Source organism: Papio anubis, chromosome 13 (genome assembly GCF_008728515.1).
Source record: "Papio anubis isolate 15944 chromosome 13, Panubis1.0, whole genome shotgun sequence".
Classification (NCBI taxonomy): Eukaryota; Metazoa; Chordata; class Mammalia; order Primates; family Cercopithecidae; genus Papio; species Papio anubis.
Window position 1 is genome coordinate 9,450,373 of NC_044988.1, and position 23,283 is coordinate 9,473,655.

At 42.4% G+C, this 23,283-nt stretch overlaps 1 protein-coding gene across 8 annotated transcripts in view; it reads right to left on the minus strand.

Annotated features, from left to right (window-relative positions):
* SPIN1 (spindlin 1) overlaps positions 1–23,283 on the minus strand; it is an 85,284-nt gene that overhangs the window by 44,448 nt on the left and 17,553 nt on the right. For 5 of the 8 annotated variants that reach the window (XM_003911886.3, XM_009189068.4, XM_009189067.4 and 2 more), the window contains one exon: positions 6,407–6,616. The exons of 1 other annotated variant lie outside the window; for it this stretch is intronic. In XM_003911886.3, coding sequence (XP_003911935.1) covers positions 6,407–6,458 — 52 coding nt within the window. In that variant the 5' untranslated portion in view covers positions 6,459–6,616. Of the gene's footprint in view, positions 1–6,406; positions 6,617–14,223; positions 15,447–23,283 lie in introns of those variants that run through there. 2 more of the 8 variants (XM_017949958.3, XM_009189069.3) reach the window with 2 other exon arrangements.

Below are 23,283 nucleotides of genomic sequence, written 5' to 3' on the forward strand. Positions count from 1 at the left end.
TATATAACTTTATTATATCTATTTGTTAAAGAAAATAGAACCGTAATTTATAAAATAAACTATTCTATGACTCTAAAACAGTTAAACTATACTAAACCATAATATGCAAGAAACAAAATACAATCAAAACTGTTTTAACAGAGACTTACTCAGGCACATGTTCCAAAATAAGACCAACTGTTTTAAATGAACTTTGTGTACACTCAGATGCTCCAATGATAAAGACCAATGTCTGATCCAGCAGCTCATCTGGACTAGAAATTCTAAACCAATCCCCATCTATATCATACTTCCTGACTTCCAACCCTATGACTCACTCCTCCCCTTGAGTTCTCACTTAACTATTGATAAGTTCTTGGAAACTGAGACTTTACACAAAACAATATAAAGCAGGTCCTCGAACACTGTCAGTTCAATGTTCAAAGTTGTTTCCTTGTAACACTGGAAAAACTGGTTTTGTTTTCCTTGAAGTCACAGTTCGCAAGAACTTACGGACAACATTAAGTGAGGACTTACCATATCTTTCTTTCTTTGAAAATTTCACTGAGAGTCCACCAAGGTGACACTCTCCTTGTTGCTCACTTAGCTTTGTATAACAGACAGTCGTCTCTGGGGATGCAGCAGGTAAAGAAATATGACTACATAAACTTAAAAGAGAAATAAGAAAATATAAGAGATGAATGATCATCATCTATGGAGGACACGTGATAATCCATCTCCAAAGAAAACACTTCACAGACTCCCCAGTAAGGCAGGAGAAGTCCAGGCAACAAGTGCTATTTCCTCGCAGACAGCTTGCCATCATCTTGGTGCCTTCCTAGAGGAACATCCTAGGATCAATAGACTCAAGGAAAGCCTCCAAATAAACAGAAACTAATAGCAGAGACACAAAGAAACTCATAAGCAACAAGGCTAATACTAGAAAGGCTGTTTAAAAAGCAATTTATCAGCAGGCACAGTGGTTCATGCCTGTAGTCCCAGCACTTAGGGAGACCAAGGCCAGTGGATCACTCCAGCTCATGAGTTCAAGACCAGCCTGGACAACACAGCGAAACCCCATCTGTACAAAAAATACAAAAATTAGCAGGGTGTGAGGGCACTCACGCCTGTAGTCCCAGCTACTCAGGAGACTGAGGTGGGAGGATCTCTTGAGCCTCAGAGGTTGAGGCTGCAATGAGCCAAGATCATGCTACTGCGCTCCAGACTGGGACACACAGCGAGACCCTCTCTCAAAACAAACAAAAAGTAATTTATATCCCCAGAAACATAAGCTGCCTGCATCTATGAAACAAGTATGAGAATAAAAAAGCTGGGTGTAGTGGTACATGTGCCTATATTCCCAGCTACTTGAAAAGCTGAGATGGGATGATCTCTTGAGCCCAACAGTTTGAAACCAGCCTGGGTAAAAGCAAAAGGAGGAGGAAGAGGGAAGGCACTTAGAAATTAAGTTGCTGACTGAAATAAAAACACAAAACAAAACAGAAAAGGTGGGAAAATATAAAGTCAATAAGCTCCCCCAGAGAATGGGAAAATGTGCCGGGTGCAGTGGTTCATGCCTGTAATCCCAACACTTTGGGAGGCCGAGGCAGACAGATCACAAGGTCAGGAGTTCGAGACCAGCCTGGCCAACATAGTGAAACCCCAACTCTACTGAAAGAAAAAAAAATAACGAAAAAACAAATTAGCTGGGCATGGTGGCGTGCGCCTGTAATCCCAGTTACTCTGGAGGCTGAGGTAGGAGAACAGCTTAACAGGGGAGGCAGAGGTTACAGTGAGCCGAGATCGTACCACTGCACTCCAGCCTGGGTGACAGAACAAGACCCTGTCTCAAAGAAAAAAGGGGGAAAAAAAAAAAAAGGGAGCCGGGGTGGCTCAAGCCTGTAATCCCAGTACTTTGGGAGGCAGAGGCGGATGGATCACCTGAGGTCAGGAGTACAAGACCAGCCTGGGCAATATGGTGAAACCCTGTACTCTACTAAAAATACAAAAAAGTTAGCCGGGTGTGGTGGTGCATGCCTATAATCCCAGCTACTCGGGAGACTGAGGCAGCAGAATCGCTTGAACCTGGGTTTCGGTGAGCCAAGGTCGTGCCATTGCACTCCAGCCTGGGCAACAAAAGCAAAACTCCATCTCAAAAAAAAAAAAAAAAAGAAAGAAAAAATATATCAGAAAAGGAAAATACTGCAATCTTTGCTAAAATACTAAAAATGGAGGTTAACACCAGTGGAAAACATGTGAAAAAAAATTTTACCATATACCTGAATAGTACTTGTTACCCAATGTCATCAGGCATAAACTGCGACTTAGTAACCAATTAAATTTCAACATAATTATAGATAAACATACGTTATTTTCAAAATAGAAATTCCTGATACGGTGAATGAGATAAAGAAAATATAAAATTATGACTTTCAAATTTTTCCTCTATCATGCACCCTCTATGTTAAAGACAGGTACTGGGGGTCATGGCAGATGTTGGAAGTTGCCTACCCAATCTATTTACCACTGTAGCAGTTTTAAAACATAGCCACAGATTCTTTGCTACTTCTCCCACCAAGTATAGTGTCTATGCTCCCTCCCTGGAAACTTGGTGAGCCTTTGTGACTGCCTCAATGAATAGAATGCAGTAGAAGTGAACCTGTGTAAGTTCCAAGACCAGATAAAGGCCACACAGCTGTAACAGTTTCTCTTAGGGATACTATCTGGAAGCCTCCTTTAAAGGTCCCCATAAGAAAAGAGATGCCCCAGGCGGCCAGGTGGCTAAAGCTCCAGGCTATTTAAGTTCTATCAGCCTATGTGAGTGAAGAAGCCTTTGAGATGACACCTGCCTGAAGGCATAGCTGAGCCACCTAACCAACTCTAAAATGCCTACCTGGGCTTCTTGCTGCTTGAGACAAAACCCTTTTTTGGTGATTTTTCTTTCATTTGCAAACAGACACATTGGTGACTGATACAGGGACTTAAAAGCAGCAGAGCATTTGTCTACGCTAACAGGAAGAATGATTAAGACTCTATTTTACAAACAATACGGATCCCGGGGTCAGCAATCTTTCCAAAATAGGGTATACTTCTGTAATACTGTGAAATATATGTATTTGGCCTTCCTCCTCCTCTTGACTTACAGCTTCCAACACCCTTGGAAACTCCACAGTGGTAAGTGTCTTCCGTTTGCTAATGGGATAACCAGAGACAGCTTCAGGATGGCAACTGGTCTCTAGTAGGACCAAGGAATGACTAGAGGATCAGAACTTTCAACCACCCACTGTTACAGGACAGGGGCTGAAGGCTGAGTTGATCATCAATGGCCACTGATGTAATCAATCATGCCTACACAATGAAGCTTCCATAAAAACCCCAAAAGACAGGGTTTAGAAGAGCTTCCAGATGGCGCAACACTACCTGGAGGTTCCTGGAGGGTGGTAGATGCGCCAATGCCCCTTTCTGCATGCCTTGCCCTGTGCATCTCTCCTTCTTCCATCTGGCTGTTCATCTGTATCCTTTGTAATATCCTTTATAATAAACTGGTAAAAGTTAAGTATTTCATTGAGTTCTGTGACTTGCTCTAGCAAATTAATTGAGCCCAGGAACAGGGCTGTGGAAACTCCAATTTACAGCTGTTCAGTCCAGAAGTTCCAGAGGCCCAGATATGCACCTGAACTGGCATCAGAAGTAAGGAGTGGTCTTGTGGAACTGAGCCCTCAACCTGTGAGATTTGACGCTGTCTCCAGGTGGACAGTATCAGAACTGGATTGACGTGAAATGGTATGCTGCACAACTGCTTGGTTGCTGATGGGAAGCAACTCTTCCTCTTCGCACATTTGGGTGACCAGAGGTACTGTGTTGTATTGAATTACAAGAGAATAGGTGGAGGCCGGGCACAGTGGCTCATAAGTGTAATCCCAACACTACGGGAGGCTGAGGCAGGAGGACCGCTTGAGCCCAGGAGTTCAAGACCAGCCTGTGCAACACTGCGAAACCCTGTCTCTACAAAAAAATCAGCCAGGCTTGATGGCACACACCTGTGGTTCCAGCTAGTCAGGAGGCTGATGCAGAAGGACCGCCTGAGCTCAGGAGTTCAAGGCCACAGTGAGCTCTAATTGTACCACCATACTCCAGCCCATGTGAGAGAGAGGGACCCTGTCTCTTAAAAAAAGAGAGAGAATAGGTAGGAAAAAGCACTTTGGTTTGTTTTTATTGTATCTTCTTACACAACATTAAAAAATAAACTCACGGTCTCTTATGCTAAAATATCTAACACGCCAACTAGGATTTACACAGAACCTATTTATCTTTACACCTATGCCATATGCTATTTAAAAAAAATTAAACAATAAGAAAATTTCAGATCAAAGTACTTGTTAGGATTAACAATCTCCCCCTTAAGAAAAATAAAATCTCTTGGTTTAGTTCCTTCAGTTACTTTTACCATATTACACTTCACTTTACTCAGCCTGCTAGGTTTCTCACAAGATGACTTCAATATCGATAAAGAAAATAACAATGTTCACAGCCATGAAAAACGATGAAATCATGTCCTTTGCAGCAACAAGGATGCAGCTAGAGGCCATTATCCTAAGTGAACTAATGCAGAAAGAGAAAACCAAACATTGCATATTCTCACTCATAAGTTGGAGTTAATCTTGGGTTCATGTGGACATAAATATGGAAACTATCAATACTGGGGACTCCAAAGGGAAGGAGGGATGTAGCAAGGGCTGAAAAACTTCCTGCTGGAACTAGTATGTTCACTATCTGGGTGACAGGATCAATAGAAGCCCAAACCCCAGCACCATACAATATACCCTTGTAACAAACCTGAACATGGACCTCTGAATCTAAAATAAAAATGGAAATTTAAAAAAAGAAAGAATGTTGAATCTGGAATGCTGTATGCTTACATAATATGAACTTTGGAAAAGGAATTACTATTTCAAATGATAGAAACCTAGGAGGTTTCACAAGTCAATAAACACCTGACAGCAATTTTTTCAATTAATGAGAAGAAATAAAAGTATCTTATTCTAAACATTATGATCAATAATAATACTATTAAAAGCGCCAGGCAACTACCTAAACATTTGACTCACATCTCATTTAGTCCTTAACCCCAATAGGTACATTAATAGTCCTATTTTTTGGCCAGGCGCGGTGGCTCATGCCTGTAATCCCAGCACTTTGGGAGGCCGAGGCAGGAGAATTACTTGAGGTCAGGAGTTCAAGACCGGCCTGGCCAACATGGTGAAACCCCATCTCTACTAAAAATACAAAAAATTGGCCAGGCATGGAGGCGCATGCCTGTAATCCCAGCTACTGGGGAGACCGAGGCAGCAGAATCGCTTGAACCCAGGAGGCAGAGGTTGCAGATCGCCTGGAGCCAACATTGCCTGAGCGACAGAGCGAGACTCCGTCTCAAAAAAAGAAAAAGGAAAAAAAAAAGTCCCATATTTTTAGATGAGAAAAACTAAGGCTCAAGAAGACTAAGAAATGTATCCATCTTTATACAGCTAATAAGGGCTAGGATTCTGAATAAGCTCTCATATGCCTTAAACTTTAGTCATCACCAACCCAAATTAATCTTACTGACAAATATTAAATACTTAGATGAATATTATCTTTGTAAAACAGAATCTAAAATAAAGACAAGGGGTACTTAGAGATCTTAATTCTTGTGGTTTTTCTACAATGGAACTCCCAATACTATAGTAAATAAATAGAAGAAATTGTTCTAAATCACTTAAGTTTGTACTATTAATAATAATTTTTATAGAATAATTCTGATTCATTTGTCAAAGAACCCTAAAACATTATGACAGACTTTTTTCAACATTCAAATGTATGTCTGAAATGGAGAAGAATGCTTTTCAAGTCCCAAAGAAAGTATGACTTAGCTATTTTATAGGGTATCCTATAAGATTTTGTTTATCTTTATTGGGGGGGTACACTAAAAATCAGGCAAAGACTAACTTCTATTCGAGTTATACTAGCTATGTGCCACAAAAATAAGATTGATGTAATTTTTATTAAAATTTCCACACCAGTAAACTTCTTTCAAATAAACACAAGAAATTCCAAGTTTATCTTTCTTACTTAAAGCTGCTCCAACTCATGTTACCTCACTTTAACTCTTTCGAAAAGAACTTTTACTATAATCCTATTAACAGATATTTACAACTCACTTGCTAAATTTATTAGACTTTTACAACCTGCTAGAAGATTATACAGAAATTTCATGTGACTACTTCCCTTTCAAGAAACTTAAATCTGCTTAATATATGCATATGTGTGTAACATACTAGAAACGACAGTTTTTCACTAGCTATTATGTGAAAGTACCCAATTTTACACTTGTCTGAAATGTATTATACTAAAATACGTATTTAAGTATGTGTAGAACCGCAATGCCTACCTGCATCAGCTCTGGACCGCTGGCCAGGTGTCTTTCCGAATGGGGTCTTCATTCATCTGTATTTAAGTGAGCAGCAGAGCTGCTGGACTAGGGTGAAAATTCAATATTCTCCAATTTGAAACTTTTCACAGAATGTTAGTGTTCTCTTTAATCCACCATCCAAGTGTCTCTTTTACAAGTCCAGCAAAAATATGTGAAATCACAAGCACTCTGTAAAATAGTGAAACAGTTCATTACTAGAGTATCAAGAGAGCAAAATTATGCCTAGTAAGCCATTAAACATAAAATTTTAAGCAAAAGTATTAGCTCAAGTGCATTTTGTCCCAAAGCAATTAACTTTATTTCCTAAGACCTGGGTTCTCAGGACATGACAAAGTAGAAAGGAGAAAAAGAGGTGATAGACTCTTAAAAAAAAAAAGAAGCCTGGGACATGTGCAAGACCCAAAAGTGAAGTTCTTCCAAGATCATCTGGAATACAATACAGCTGCTGTCTGGCATCCCCATTACTATCCTAAAGCATCCTGCTGCTAGAAACCAGAAAAGGGTGGATGCTGGGATTTCACAGAAGATTCAGACAGCATGGCCCACCTCTCTAACGGAACACCAAGAACCAGAGTATGGGAGTGGGAGACGGGGGTGTGAGGTCACTGGGAAGGCAGAGTGGAAGGACAGCATGGGGGCAGCACAGGAAATCATGTTCAAGACAGAGTAACAGCAAGGCTGAAGATCAGTAGGCCAGGGTCTTGGGCAAGAGAAAGAATTCTAGCCAAACACGTCTCTATGTTTCCCTTTCTGCTCACAAGCTTCCAGAAACTAAAGAAGGTCCAGGAATTTCAGAGGAGTCTCAAAGAAAGTTTCTCACCCGTGCAAATGCCAAAGTCATTTTATGGAAGCAGTGTTATCTTTTATTTATTTTTATTATTATTTTTTTGAGACTGAATCTCGCTCTGTTGCCAGACTGGGATGCAGTGGCGCAATCTTGGCTCACTGCAACCTCCGCCTCCTGGGTTCAAGCAATTCTCCTGCCTCAGCCTCCGGAGCAGCTGGGACTACAGGCGTGCACCACCACACCCAACTAATTTTTGTATTTTTAGTAGAGATGGGATTTCACCATGTTGGTCAGGATGGTCTCGATCTCCAGACCTTGTGATCCGCCCGCCTTGGCCTCCCAAAGTGCTGGGATTACAGACATGAGCCACTGCACCCGGCCAGAAGCAGTGTATCTTTTAAACCAAATTTGGTTCCTAGAGATATAGCAGGTCTGTCTCACCACTCAATGATCTAGAGAGACTAGGCCTAAGATGAAGGCTATCAGGACAACTGGTTGCTTACTTGCCTTTCCCTGAGAGCCTATCCAGCTGCCACATCAAATCTCATATCCCTCTTTTACCTCATTCAACTCTCTTCCCACTCAGACCTGTCGAATGGGCCCCTATCACTCTCTTCCCCCAGCCTATCCAAACCTCTCCAGAAGGTAAAGTCGTTCTTCAGTAAAGTGCAGTCTACTTTGACCACATGACCCTACCACCAGTAGCTCCCCCAAAAGACGGTTGTTTGTATTTCTCACCGCATACCCTGGCACCATCTCTCCTACCCCAATCCTCACCCTAGAAGCACATGTCGTAACACTAGTCATAATAGTTATCCGTTTTTGTTACTTTTCTACCTGTTAATCTTCCACCAGTCATCTGCACACATTTGTTGAAGATTATATTATCGGCTTTACTTCTTTTCCTCCATGATTCTCATCAACATTCTTGGCAACCTCAACGTCCACACACGATTCATTCAACCTGCCCTCTGGCTCTTAGACACCCTCCCTTCAAACCACTTACCCTACACTTCATCTATGCTCATAGTCCCAACATGGACCTTTTTATCAACAATAACTGCAATAACCCCAAAACCTTTTATTTCAAGTATCTCACACTCAAAACCATCTCTGATCATTCCAGTTTTCTTACACTGACACTCCCACTCCAACAATTCTTTGATGCAACCAGTACCAATCTACAGCTTTACTGTTTTTCCAGGATCGCATTACCTCCCTCAGGGACTAACTTCCCTCATTACTCTGCTTAGATTTTCATGGATGGTCAATCACATTATGATGATTATTATTCCACTGCTTTTCTCAATTCTCTTACCCTTCTCTTCTTGTCACTGTTGTATGGCAAAACCCTAACCCAAATCCCTTCCTAGAGTGCTTACAACATAAAGTGGTTAAATGTGGATTAAAAACATACACAAATTTCACTGCGAGCATTCAACAATATGAACCACAGCCTCAATCTCATATCTCAAGTGAGCATTCAACAATACTAACCACAGCCTCAGCAGATAGGCTTGCTACTGGCTAAGAAAACAGAAGCAAAGAGAACTACTCAACTACTCATCACTTCACCACCAAATTGACTGATCGGTACCCTTTGTCTCCCTAATAAAAGATGTACTATCTCTGGGCCACGTTCAACCATGTTACTTGCCTAATCAATCCCATCCTTTTTCTCTGTATACATTTACCACTAGCATAGTTCCATCAGCATACAACACATGATGTAAAGGCCAGGCGCAGTGACTCACACCTGTAAACCCAACACCTTGGGAGGCCAAAGTAGGCAGATCACTTGAGCTCAAGAGTTCGAGACCAGCCTAGCCAACATGGCGAAATCCTGTCTCTACAAAAAACAAACAAAAAAGTAGCCAAACATGGTGGTGTATGTCCTTAGTCCCAGCTACTCGAGACGTTGAGGCAGGAGAATCACTTGAACCAGGGAGGCAGAGGTTGTAGTGAGCCAAGATGACACCACTGCACTCCAGCCTGGGTGACACAGTGAGACCCCATCTCAAAAAAATACAATAAATAAGATCAAGAACTTTTTATAAAAAAAAAAAAAAAAAAAAAATCATGATGTAGACTGGGCACAGTGGCTCACGCCTATAATCCCAGCACTTTGGGAGACCAAGGCGGGCAGATCCGGATCACCTGAGGCCAGGAGTTCGAGACCCAGTCTCTACTAAAAATACAAAAATGAGCCAGGTGTGGCGGTGCACACTTTTAATCCCAGCTACTTAGGAGGCTGAGGGAGGAGAACCGCTTGAACTCGGGAGGCAGAGGTTAGAGTGAGCCAAGAATGCACCACTGCACTACAGCCTGGATGACAGAGCAATGCTCTGTCACAAAACAAAAACAACAACAAAAAAAAAAAACCAAAAAACCATAATGTAGTATTTCCCAATTTTAAAACACAAACCATGACTCTACTCCCTTTCTGTGCTCTTTAGAGAACGACTTCAAAGATTAAGAAAAAAAAATTTTTTTGAGATTACAGGCATGAGCCACTGTGCCCGGCCAAATTAAAGAAATTTTTAAACTACATAAAATCAATTTATCCTAACAAATTCATTCGATCAAATGAGAATTTTAACTTACTGATATTCTGAAGTGTGCACCCTTCTATCAGATTTAAGCTTATCTTAGCAATATTTTCTGCTGCTTTCCACTTCATTAACATTTCAAGTTGAACTTATTTGTTTTTTTTTTTTTTTTTTTGAGATGGAGTCTCGCTATGCTCCCAGGCTGGAGTGCAGTGGCGTGATCTCGGCTCACTGCCAGCTCCGCCTCCCGGGTTCGCGCCATTCTCCCACCTCAGCCTCCCAAGTAGCTGAGACTACAGGCGCCCGCCACCTCGCCCAGCTAGTTTTTTGTATTTTTAGTAGAGATGGGGTTTCACCATGTTAGCCAGGATAGTCTCGATCTCCTGACCTCGTGATCCACCCGCCTCGGCCTCCCAAAGTGCTGGGATTACAGGCTTGAGCCACCGCGCCCGGCCTCAAGTTGAACTTAATAGACTAAAAATTTAAGACAGGAGATGAAGGAAGAGTTGCAGTAGGGGAAGGATACAAGGAGGCTATTTAAATAATATTAGAATGCAAAACTCCAGATAAGAGCCCTTCCACTGGCTGGGTGTGGTGGCTCACGCATGCAATCCTAGCATTTTGGGAAGCTGAGGTGGATGATCACCTGAGGTCAGGAGTTCAAGACCAGCCAGGCCAACATAGTGAAACTCAGTCTCCTCTAAAAATACAAAAACTAGCCGGGTATGATAGTGGGCGCCTGTAATCCCAGCTACTCGGGAGGCTGAGGCAAGAGAATCGCCTGAACCCGGGAGGCGGAGGTTGCAGTGAGCTGAGATGGTGCCACTGCACTCCAGCCTGGACGACAGAGCGAGACCTCATTTCAAAAAAAAAAAAAAAGAGTCCTTCCCTCATGATGAGATGTAGTCTAAAAAATAATAATAAAATAAAATAATGACCCTGGTTTTAACAGCTGCCATGTAAGGCTTTCAAAATTCAGATGAACCAGAGCTTTCCTAAAACAAATCCCACTCTCCTTTGACTGGAAAAGGCTAAACTTAATTTGCTCAGGTTTGTTTAAAGATATACCATCTTTACCTTAAGTTATTCTACTAAGTGATTAACTTTGTAGATGAAAACTGAAGGAAACAAAAAATTTAGGTTCAGAGTTAGCATTATTTCTAGGTTAGCAGAACCTTCAAGTCTTATGGAAAATATTGTCAAATGGAGCTTAATTACAAGACCATTAAGAAGAAGGTCCTGCATTCAGAAAGACCCATCAATAGTTGCTAAAACCATCAGGAGAAAGGCTGCTGGAGAACAATAACTGTATGGTATCAAAGGATCGCTCCATAAGTTACCTGTTAATTATAAAGGGGAAAATGTTGTTGCTTTACAATAGAGCAATCTTGACCCTTCACTACAACAGAACGGAAAGATAAAACAATTTGGCATCATTAAAAGGGAATCAATCTTTCTTTATCCACTTCTTAATGTGATATGACAACTTGTTTTAGCTCCAGGTGAAGTGTGGCAATATATTAAAAAAACCAAAAAATCTAGTCAAGCTTTTAGATCGAATTTCTAGTTTATATGAAATACAGGTGATGCAGAAGCAACTCAGATCAACACCATGAGGAAACAGACAAATTAGTAAGGTGGACTTTGCACATGAAAAGTGGGCCATACTCTTCAAAAAGTCAGTGTCAAAAAAGAAAAATGGTAGACATACTGCTCTAGACTAAAAGAGACTAAAGACTCAACAATAAGACACAATGAATAAACCACATGGTTTGGTTGGGGGTTGGGGGGATGGCAAAAGTTACAAAAGACACTTAAGGCCAGGCACAATGGCTTCCACCTGTAATCCTAATCCTTTGGAAGGCTGAGTGGTGTATCACTTGAACCCAGGAGTTCAAGTGATCAACACAGTAAAGATAGCTGGGTATGGTGATGCACATCTGTAGTACCAGCTACCAGCTACTCAGGAGGCTGAGGCAGGAGGATCACATGAGACCAGGAGGTCAAGGCTGCAGTGAGCCATGATCGAGCCACTGCACTTCATGATCAAGCCTGGGCAACTGAGGCCCTGTATCCAAAAAAAAAAAAACAACACACACACACACATATACATTTAAGACAACTGGGGAGATTTAAATGCAGACTAAATATTAGATATTGTAAGATTATCGTTGAATTTTAAAAGCACAAGGACATTGTGGTTATGCCTGAGAACGTATTCTTTGGAAACACATGCTGAAATGCCTAAAGAGATAGACTCACAATTTCTGTAAGTTAACTTCAAATAATTCAGGGAAAGAAAAGAGTACATACATGAGGGTTAACATAAGTATCAAAAGACAAAATTACAATAATGTGGTTTAAGGATCTTAAACAGCTTTATTTACGATTCTAGAATCAAGCAACGCTTTGTTCCATAAAATAGAATGAGCATTCCAGTGAGCAGAGCAGAGGCTACATGTACAGAAACAACAGGCCTGAAGAAAGCGGAAACAAAGAACTGTGAAAATAATTCAAAATCAAATCTGCTGGAAGTTTTTAAATTATTTTCAGCCTTAAAGAAATGTGATAATGGGACCTGAGTCACATGACAGGCAGCTTTAGTCCTCCGATTATAGATCAGCCTTTTTACCTACACTGTTTTGTAAAATGTTGGAAAAGACTAATGGGCTCCAGAGAAGACCCCCATCCCTCTAAACTTAATCTTCATTGTAGATTAACTTCTGTCTCTTACACAAAAACACTAAGATGGAATGTTAAATAAACTCTTTTAAATTGGAAAAGGAAAAGAACTGTAACTAATCAAATTGCTATAACTCATAAACCAACCTTGTATGGAAAATGTGGCAATCCTGTTAAATTTGTTTTCTGCCTAAATAAGCAAGACCTTAAACTCTTCGGTTTCAGAGGACTGGCTGGCTCTATTCCTCTGGATTCTGTGTTACCCAGTTGGCTGCTCTCAGTTTTGCATTTAAGTAAAACTCTTGTTTGTTTTTTTGTTTGGTATTGTTTTGTTTTTTTGAGATGGAGTCTTGCTCTGTTGCTCAGGCTGGAGTGCAATGGCACGATCTCAGCTCACTGCAACCTCCGCGTCCTGGATTCAAGCTCTTCTCCTGCCTCAGCCTTCCGAGTAGCTGGGATTACAGGTATGCGCCACCACATCTGGATAATTGTGTAATTTTAGTAGAGACGAGGTTTCTCCATGTCAGTTAGGCTGGTCTCAAACTCCCGACCTCAGGTGATCCGCCCGCCTCAGCCTCCCAAAATGCTGGGATTACAGGCATGAGCCATCGTGCCCAGCCTGAATAAAACTCTTTTAAACTTGACTGTGATCCTTTTGATTATTTCAGGATAGCAGAACAAAAAGTGCACTGGTCATTTCAAAGTTACTTTCCTTGTAAGGAAGGAATGAAAAAACAGGACCATAGAGAAATAACTGATTGGGAACTGCATTATCATGCCAACTGGAACTGTCTGGTTTGAGAAATTAAGGCTATTCCTCTCTCCTGATTTCTGGGAAGGTCCAATAACACCTCAGTTTGGTGGTCTGGAACCATGAGTGGCTCCATTTAGATTTTAGTCTGGTCTATTGTGGCCTAGTGCAGGAGATTAGCTCAAAACAATGGCACCACCTACAATTTTTAATCAACATGAACATGGCAAAATCTTTTTTAACGTAGGTGAACAGCATATTAGTGTTCACTAATGTTATTCTTTGAACTTTTATTTCAGTTCAAATTTTTTAGAAATTAAGAGAAAAAAGATGCTGGATTTTCCTTTGCTAAGTCCATCTTCATTAAATATAGTTAAGTACTGTTATAGTTTCAGTGCTGCAAAATAAATAGTACTCGAATATAAAATTTTATTTTTCTTCTTCTCAGCAAGGCAATTTACTTCTATAGAATGTTGCGCCCTCACAGATGGAGCAATGGTGAGCATACTACCTGGACAAGGGAGGGGAAGGGGTTCTTATTCCTGATGTACGTGGCCCCTGCTGCTGTGTCGTTCCCCTAGTGGCTAGGGTTAGACCACACAGGCTAAACTATTTCCAATTGGTTAATTTAAAGGGAGTGACGGGGTGAGTGGTTTGTCGGGAAAAATGGTTATGGCAGAGCAGGAAATCAGAATGAGTCAGGGCGGAGAATGAGTCAGGGTGGAGAATGAGTCAGGGCAGAGAATGAGTCAGGGTGGAGCAGGTAATCGGAATGAGGGTGGGAAAGGTTGCTTTAAGAGGAAGTTAATTTTAAAAGCAGAAGGCAAAGAATTGAACATACTGACATATTGATTCTTGGAGGAGAAATTCAGAACTCATATCTAACAGTATCCAGGCCTGCAATTTTTCTAATCTTAAAAATGTGTCATGAACTTAAATTCTGAAACTCAAAATTCTCATTCTATAATAATCTCAAAAGAGATCAAAAAATTCTCCAACTACTTACCAGAAAAATGATCGTTCACTGAGCACTCTCTATGTGTCATGCACTCCTCACAACCGTGAGGAGGATACGTACTATAACTATTCCATCTTGGAAACTGAAAAACTACAGCACAGACATTAAAGTAACTTGGTCAAGGTCACACAGACTGAAACTAGCACTGTCGAGATACACTTCCTATTTAAAAATAAACACATAGATTGCTTCAATAAAGGAATATGGTATCACGAAATCAATGACCATGTATTGTCTCCAAACAGGCTAAAACATGAGTATTTCAACATTTCAGATATAAAAGCAGTAATCTCAGGAAGTAGAGTCATATCAAAGTATTTGTTGCCTGCTGCTATCACTGAACAGTGTTATTTATAAAGAAAATAGATTCCTAAAACTATGCAAAAATACTAAGTTCCCAAATGTTAACACCAGGACCACTAATGAAAAAGTATACAGGAGCACTAATAGTGAAACATGTCAAGCCCAAACTGAAGCTTGGGCTGTCAACAAGTTGTCTTAAAACTGCTGTTTTGGTATGCAACAAGATCTAAACAAAAAAGAAAAAAATGGTTGTCACACAAGGTTAAACGTGAAGAAATACACACTTTGTTCTTCCATTTCCTGGCACCCAAATTCCTAAAACTCTAGGAATACCAGTGTCTTTTTTACGCTAATGAGATGAATGATGTCTGATGGCTTCTGGATAGCCTCAGGAAGTGGTTTGATTGCCAGGGGAACCCGCCAGTGGTGAGAGGGCTGGAACTTTCAGCCCTACCTTGGGAAGGGAGGCGGGTAGAGCAGAGGGCTAAAAGCTAAGATGATCCTTAGTGGGCAATGACATAATCAATCATGCCGGCTTACTGAAGATTACAGAACAACCCTAAAGGACAGGTGCAGAGAAACTTAAGGTTAGTGAACACATGGAAGTACTGGGAGGGTGATGAGCCCAGAGTAGGCAGGGGAGTTCCACACTTCTCCTCTGCCTTATGCATCTCTCTTCCATCTGGCTGTTTCTGAGTTGTATTCTTTATTATAAAATGATAATCTAGCAAATACACTGTTTCCCTGAGTTCTCTGAGTGATACTAGCAAACCTGAAGGAGGAATCATAGGAGCCTCCAATTCATAGCTAGTGTGTCAGAAGCACATAATATAACCTGGACTTGGCTGGGGCATGGTGGCTCATGCCTGTAATCCCAGCATTTTGCAGGCCAAGGCCAGGAGAACACTTGAGGTCAGGAGTTCAAGACCAGCCTGGCCAACATGGTGAAACCCTGTCTCTACTAAAAATACAAAAATTAGCTGGGTGTGGTGGCACGCACCTGTAGTCTCAGCTACTGGGGAGGCTGAGAGAGGAAAACTGTTTGAACCCGCGAGGCGGAGGTTGCAGTGGGCTGAGATGAGATCACACCACTGCACTCCAGCCTGGGCAACAGAGTGAGTACTCCATCTCGCAAAAAATAAATAAGTAAATAAATAAAATGAATAACCTGGACTTGTGATTGGCATGAGAAGCGGGAGCAGTCTGGTGGGATGTGATGCTATTTCCCGGTGGATACTCTCAGAATTAAGTTAAACTGTAGGACAACTCACTGGAGTCATCAGAGAAAATGAGACACAGATAATGTAGAGAAAACCCACACACATTTGATCACAGAAGTGTTGTGCTGAATACGAGTATAGAGAATACGAATTTGCTTTTCCTTTAAAACATAGTGGGGATTACATGCATTATCACAAACATTTATACGAAAAAAATATAGCTAAAATCTGAATACAGGACATAGATATTAGATATGAATGGCTAATCAGCTTTCTTAAATATGGTATGTAGTTACAAAGAATAACAACCTTACTCTAAGAAGTGTCATGATGTTTGCAATTTAATGAGACTTTCAAATGGTTCAATAGCAAAAAACAGAGCAAAATGTAAGCAAATTGAAATATTGATATCGGGTATACAGGCTGGGTCACTCTGCTATAGTTCCAACTTTTCTATGTGTAGAAAATTTCATTTACAGTCAGGCGCAGTGGCTCACACCTGTAATCCCAGCACTTTGGGAGGCCGAGGCAGGCAGATCGCCTGAAGATGGGAGTTCGAGACGCTGACCAACATGGAAAAACCCTGTCTCTATTAAAATACAAAATTAGACAGGTGTGGTGGCACGTGTAATCCCAGATACTCAGGAGGCTGAGGCAGAAGAATCTCTTGAACTCAGGAGGTGGAGGTTGCAGTGAGCCGAGATCACGCCACTGCACTCCAGCCTGGGCAACAAGAGCAAAACGCCATCTCAAAAAATAAAAAAAGAAAAAGAAAGAAAATTTCATTTAAAAAGTTTGGGAAAAAAACAGCAGGGGAAAAAAGTAACTAAGTTTAGAACTAGCAGCAGCATCACTAGAGTTTACCAGTTAAGTTTTTAACTAAGACATCATTATTAATAGTAGACAAATGCCAGATGTGGTGGTATGCATCTGTAGTTCCAGTTCGGGAGGCTGAGGTGGGAAGATCCCATGAACCAAAGAATTTGATGCTGCAGAGAGCTATGATCAAGCCACACTGCACTCCAGCCTAGGTGACAGAATGAGAACCCATCTCTAAAAATAAACAAATAAAACAAAAATAGGGTAACAAAGGACGGTTTAGCAGAAAAGAAATTTAAAAACATAAAGAGGAAGAGACAGCAAAATATCTGCAATTCCTGAATGTAGATGTTGAGTACAGATATTAACTGCCTGTTTCTACTTTTCTATGTTTGAAATGTTTCACAACAAAAATTTAAGGGTCAATGGTTTTAGGTTTTACAGTTCTGGAAGGAAAAAACACTCAGAGCACAACTCAAAACCTTCCTAGGTAACTACAAGAATTTATTAGATATTCTTGGGCCGGGCGCGGCTCATATATGTCGCAGCACTTTGGAAGGCCAAGGCGGGCGGATCACAAGGTCAGGAGATCAAGACCATCTGGCTAACATGGTGAAATCCCATCTCTACTTAAAAAAAAAAAAAATTAGCCAGGCATGGTGGCGGGCGCCTGTAGTCAGCCCTCAGGGGCGAGGCAGGAGGCAGCGTGAGCCACGGAGGCAGAGCTTTGCCAGTGAGCGAGGATCGCCACTACACTGCAGCCCACAGGCAGAAGCGAGACTCAAGTCTCAAAAAAAAAAAAAAAAAAAAAAAAAATTTTATTAGATAAACATTTAAAATTTTATTAGATAAATATTTAAAACATTTAAAATGTTACAATGGGCAGGGTGGGGCTCACATCTGTAATCCCAACTTTGTAAGACCAAAGTGGGAAGATCACTTGAGTCAAGGAATTCCAGACCTTTCTGGGCTACACAGTGAGACCTCATCTGCAAAAATTTTTTAAAAATTAGCCGGCGGTGAGTGAGCAAGCCTGTAATCAGCAGCACTTTGGGGTGAGGCGAGGCCCGGATCACCCGAGGTCAGGAGGTCGAGACCATCCTGGCTAACACAGTTGAAACCCGTCTCTACTAAAAATACAAAAACTAGCCCGAGTGAGTGGGCGCCCTGTAGTCCCAGCTACTCGGGAGGCTGAGGCAGGAGGCCGGTAAACCGGGAGGAGCTTGCAGTGAGCAGAGATCGGCCACTGCACTCCAGCCAGACTGGAGGCTGGAACTCCGTCTCAAAAAAGTGTAAGTGAGGTGGTGCATGCCTGTAGTCCCAGCTAACTGGGAGGCTGGGGTGGGAGGATCACTTAAGCCTGGGAAACAGAGGTTGCAGTGAGCCAGGATGGCACCACTGCACTGGGTGACAGAGCAAGACCTTTCTCAAAAAATAAATGTTACAATCGATGGAACCTAAGGACGATGTTCTAGGGGCCCATGGTGTAGGTTCTGCTTTTAGCTGAAACTTCAAAGATTAAAATAAAGGGCTCAATCCTTATAAAGTACTGCTAATTACACAATGTTCAGCTACTTAATCTGAAGGTCTTCAGAGCCCAAATTCTCCTATCAATATAAAAATTATTAGGCCAGATGCGGTGGCTCACGCCTGTAATCCCAGCACTTTGGGAGGCTGAGGCAGACGGATCACAAGGTCAGGAGATCGAGACCATCCTGGCTAACACGGTGAAACCCTGTCTCTACTAAAAATACAAAAAATTAGCCAGGTGTGGTGGCATGCACCTATAGTCCCAGCTACTCAGGAGGCTAAGGCAGCAAAACTGCCTGAACCCAGGAGGTGGAGGTTGCAGTGAGCCGAGATCATGCCACTGCACTTCAGCCTGGGTGACAGAGCGAGAATCCATCTCAAAAAAAAAAAAAAAAATTATTAAACACCCTAAACCTCTAAACATCTAAACACCAAGTTTTAATACAAGTATAATACACGATCAACATTTATAAGGACCATGGATTTGGACAGGAGAAAAATTTTATCTTCATCTTTCCTAACCTCTACCTGAAGTACAGCAGTTCCTTCTATCATGAATGTAAACAAACCACAGTATCAGTAATACTTCCAACTTCTCAACAATAGAAATCACATATATTTCCATCCCATTGAATTTGTTGTAGCTCAAAATACCATTCAAACTCATCAACTGACACTTGACTAGACTTGCCACCAGAACAGACAGAGCACACAGTCTTCTCGTGCAGGCGCTCAGGCACAGCTCAGGTCAGCTATCACTAGGCCTGGTCCTTACGCATCAAACTGAAAGCAGAATTGCTGACTGTGGTATAACAAAGAGCTTGGATGGCCTTTGTCCCAGCTCCAGTTGGTGCCCTTTAAATCCCTGAAATGTCCTGAGAGGGACAGGGCATCTCTGTGATTCACGGTGAGCACCTAGTTTATACTAACAAGATGTCTCAGGATGTGGGGCTGGGGAGCTGGCCAAACCAGAAAGACCAATCATGGCATTAGAGGCTGGGGCTCTGAGCCCCAGGACAGCAGCCCAAAGTTCAGAGAGGGGAGCTAGAAATTGAGTTCAAGTTCAAGGCCAATGATTCAATGGCTCATGCTGATGTAATTAAGCACCAATAACTCTGGACACAGAGGCTCACATGAGCTTTCCTGGTTAATACTCTGTGCATATAGTCACACATGGAGACACCAAGATGATCCACCCTGTCTCCATAGGAGGGCATGAACACTTCACATCTGGGACCTTCCCAGACACTGTCCTATATGTCACTTCTGATGGCTGGTCCTAAGTTGCATTTTTTTTTGTTCTACAATAAACTGTAAGTACTGGACTTTCTTGAGTTTTGTGAGTCATCCTAAGTGAATTATCAAACTTGAGTGTGACAGAAACCTCCACATTTGTACTCGGTCAGAAATAAAAGTAACACAGGAGCCCCTCAAGTTTGCAGCTGGTATACAAAGTGAGAGGGCAGTCTTGTGGAAACCTATTAACTTTGATCTAAGTCGAAATGTATCACAATGATACATTCCCCATCAACAATTATGTGTTGATGAATATATAAACGGAGATAAGCCAAAGACCACCACACAACTGATTTTTATTAAACATCAAAACCTTAATTTTGGCCCAGTGCAGTGGCTCACACCTGTAGAGTGTGAGGCCTTGGGAGGCCAACACTTTAGGAGGCCAAGGCAGGCGGACTGCTTGAGGTCAGGAGTTTGAGACCAGCCTGGCCAAAATGGTGAAACCCCATCTCTACTAAAAAATTAGCCAGGTGTGGTGGTGCGCACCTGTAGTCCCAGCTACTGAGGAGGCTGAGGTACAAGAATCGCTTGAACCTGGGAGGCTGAGGTTGCAGTATGCCAAAATCGCACCACTGCACTCCAGCCTGGGCAATACAGGGAGACTGCCTTTAAAAAAAAAAAAAAAAATACGGCCGGGCGCAGTGGCTCACGCCTGTAATCTCAGCACTTTGCAAGGCCAAGGCGGGCGAATCATGAGATCAGGAGATTGAGACCATCCTGGCTAACACAGTGAAACCCGGTCTCTACTAAAAACACAAAAAATTAGCTGGGCATGGTGGCGGGTGCCTGTAGTCCCAGCTACTCGGGAGGCTGAGGCAGGAGAATGGAGTAAGTAAACCCAGGAGGCGGAGCTTGCAGTGAGCCGAGGCTGCACCACTGCACTCCAGCCTGGGTGACAGAGTGATACTCCGTCTTCAAAAAAAAAACAACCTTGGCCAGACAAGTGGCTCACGCCTGTAATAGCAAGACTTTAGGAGGCCAAGGCAGATCACCTGATGTCAGGAGTTTGAGACCAGCCTGGCCAACATGGTAAAACCCCATCTCTACAAAAATTAGCCAGATGTGGTGGTGTGCACCTATAGAGCCAGCTACTTAGGAGGTGGAGGCAGGATGCTTGAACCTGGGAGGCTGAGGCTGCAGTGAGCCAAGATCACACAACTGCACTCTAGCCTGAGAGACAGAGCAAAACTCCATCTCAAAAAAACAAAACAAAAAAACCCTTAATTTTAATATCTTAAAAAACAAAATCTGAATTACCTATGTATCAACAATATTGTCTTGTCACTTCAATTACTGACAAAGAGGCCTGGTGCGGTGGCTCACACCTGTAATCCCAGCACTTTGGGAGGCTGACGCAGGCAGATCACAAGGTCAGGAGTTTGAGACCAGCCTGGCCAACATAGTGAAACTTCGTCTCTACTAAAAATACAAAAATTACCCGGGTGTGGTGGCATGCGCCTGTAGTCCCAGCCACCAGGGAGCCTGAAGCGGGATAATCGCTTGAACCCGGGAGGTGGAGGTTGCAGTGAGCTGAGACTGTGCCATCTGAACTCCAGCCTGGGTCACAGAGCGAGACTGTCTTAAAAAAAAAAATTACTGACAAAGACGTCAGTCTTCTGTTTAACAGGGTAGTAATATTTGTATAACTGTTTAAACATAATTGGTTTCTGTTGTGATCCTGTGTATTTCATTCACTGTGTTCAGAAAGATTCTGAAGAGGCATCCATAGGTTTCATAAAACTGGCAAATAGTCCATGGCACAACCCTAAGTGCCCAAAACTATGGACAACAAGCAGTCCCTCTGGGTCTCTGATGGGTTTCTGAAGGTCACCCGCAAGGATCAATGTAAATGGCCAACTCTTGGTAATAATGGACTGGTAATTTAAACAATCCTCCCAACAGCTACAAAGTTAAAGTAAAATTTACACAGACATCCCTCGTAAAAACTATCAGAAACCAAAGTTTCTTAGAGAAATAGCCGATTGCAGATGAGAAGGGTATTAGAGAAGCTTGAAATATCCTGTCATACCAGAAGCAAGGAAGCTCTATCAACGACTGCTGGAATTGTGTTAAGCAAACAAACAGGGTTGTTTTGAACTATTTTCTTGACTGCTGCATATAACTGAAAACTACCATGAGAAAAAGTTGAAAATAGGCCAGGCACAGTGGTTCACATCTGTAATCCCAACACTTTGGAAGGCAAGGGAGGGAAGATTGCTTGAGCCCAGGCGTTCAACACCAGCCTCAGCAACATAGGGTGATCTCATCTCTACTAAAATTTTAAAAAATCAGGCATGGCAATGCATGCCTGTAGTCCCGGCTACTAGGGAGGCTGACACAGAAGGACAGCTTGAGCCCAGGAGGCCAAGGCTGCAGTAAGCCGAGATCATGCAACTGCACTCTAGCCTGGGTGACAAAACGCGATCTTGTCTCCAAAAAAACTCTACAAAAAAGATTTTAAATAAGCTCTGTATTACCTCTTTGCTCAAAAGCAACATGGCCTGTGAAAATCACATATCTGAGCTGTGGATTAATTGGTTCTGCCTTCCAATTCTGTCTTAGATCCTTTGGTGGCTGACTGTGCCATGTGTGTACCAGTTAGGGCTGTCTAACTCTGGTAAAGGCAGTTTTTAGGAATATTTTGGGTGGCTCATAGACTTTAAGAGAAGGCTGGAGAACTAGGCTTAAAAGATTAACAGGACCCAAGTGGGAAAATGGGAACCACACCAGACATTTCAAACATAAAGAATTTAATAGACAGATGCTGTAATCATAAGAAACACACAAGATTTTTAAAAATTCTAGTATATACTGGCTGGGCACGGTGGCTCACATGGTCAGGAGATGGAGACCATCCTGGCTAACACAGTGAAACCCCGTCTCTACTAAAAATACCAAAAAAATTAGCCGGGCGTGTGGCGGGCACCTGTAGTCCCAGTTACTTGGGAGGCTGAGGCGGGAGAATGGCGATGACACGGGAGGTGGAGCTTGCAGTGAGCTGAGATTGCACCACTGAACTCCAGCCTGGGCGACAGAGCGAGACTCCAACTCAAGAAAAAAAAAAATTAATTCTACTATGTATTGTTAGCAAGAGAATCTTTCAAAACGTAAGTACAGTCATGCCCCATACAGTGATGTTTCAGTCAACAATGGATCACATATACAACGGTAGTCCCATAAGATTATAACAGAGCCAGGCACAATGGCTCACACCTGTAACCCCAGCACTTCGGGAGGCCAAGGTGGGCAAATCACTTCAGTCCAAGGGATGGAGACCAGACTAGGCAACGTGGCAAAAACCCACCTCTAAACACACACACACACACACACACAAGTCAGGCATAGTGGCACGCGCCTGTAGTCACAATTACTAGGGAGACTGCGTGAGGATCACTTGAACCCAGGAGGCAGAGGCTGCAGTTAGCCAAGATCACACCACTGCACTGCAGCCTTGGCCACAGAGCGAGACCCTGTTTAAAAAAAAAAAAAAAAATTATAACGGAGCTAAAAAATTCCTATTGTCTAGTATTTCATAGCCATTTGTAGTGATGCTGGTGTAAACAAACCCACTGTGCTGCAAACAAAACTACTGTGTTCAAAGTCATATTATAGTACAGGCCGGACACGGTGGCTCACGCTTGTAATCCCAGTACTTTGGGAGGCTGAGGTGGATGGATCGCCTGAGGTAAGGAGTGCAAGACCAGCCTGGCCAACATGGCGAAACCCTGTCTACTTAAAAAAAAAAATGAGCCAGGCATGGTGGCGAGAACCTGTCCAACTACTCAGGAGGCTGAGGCAGGAGGAAATAAGCTTGAGCCGGGGAGGTGGAGGTTGCAGTGAGGCGAGGAGTCACGCCACTGCACTCCCAGCCACCTGG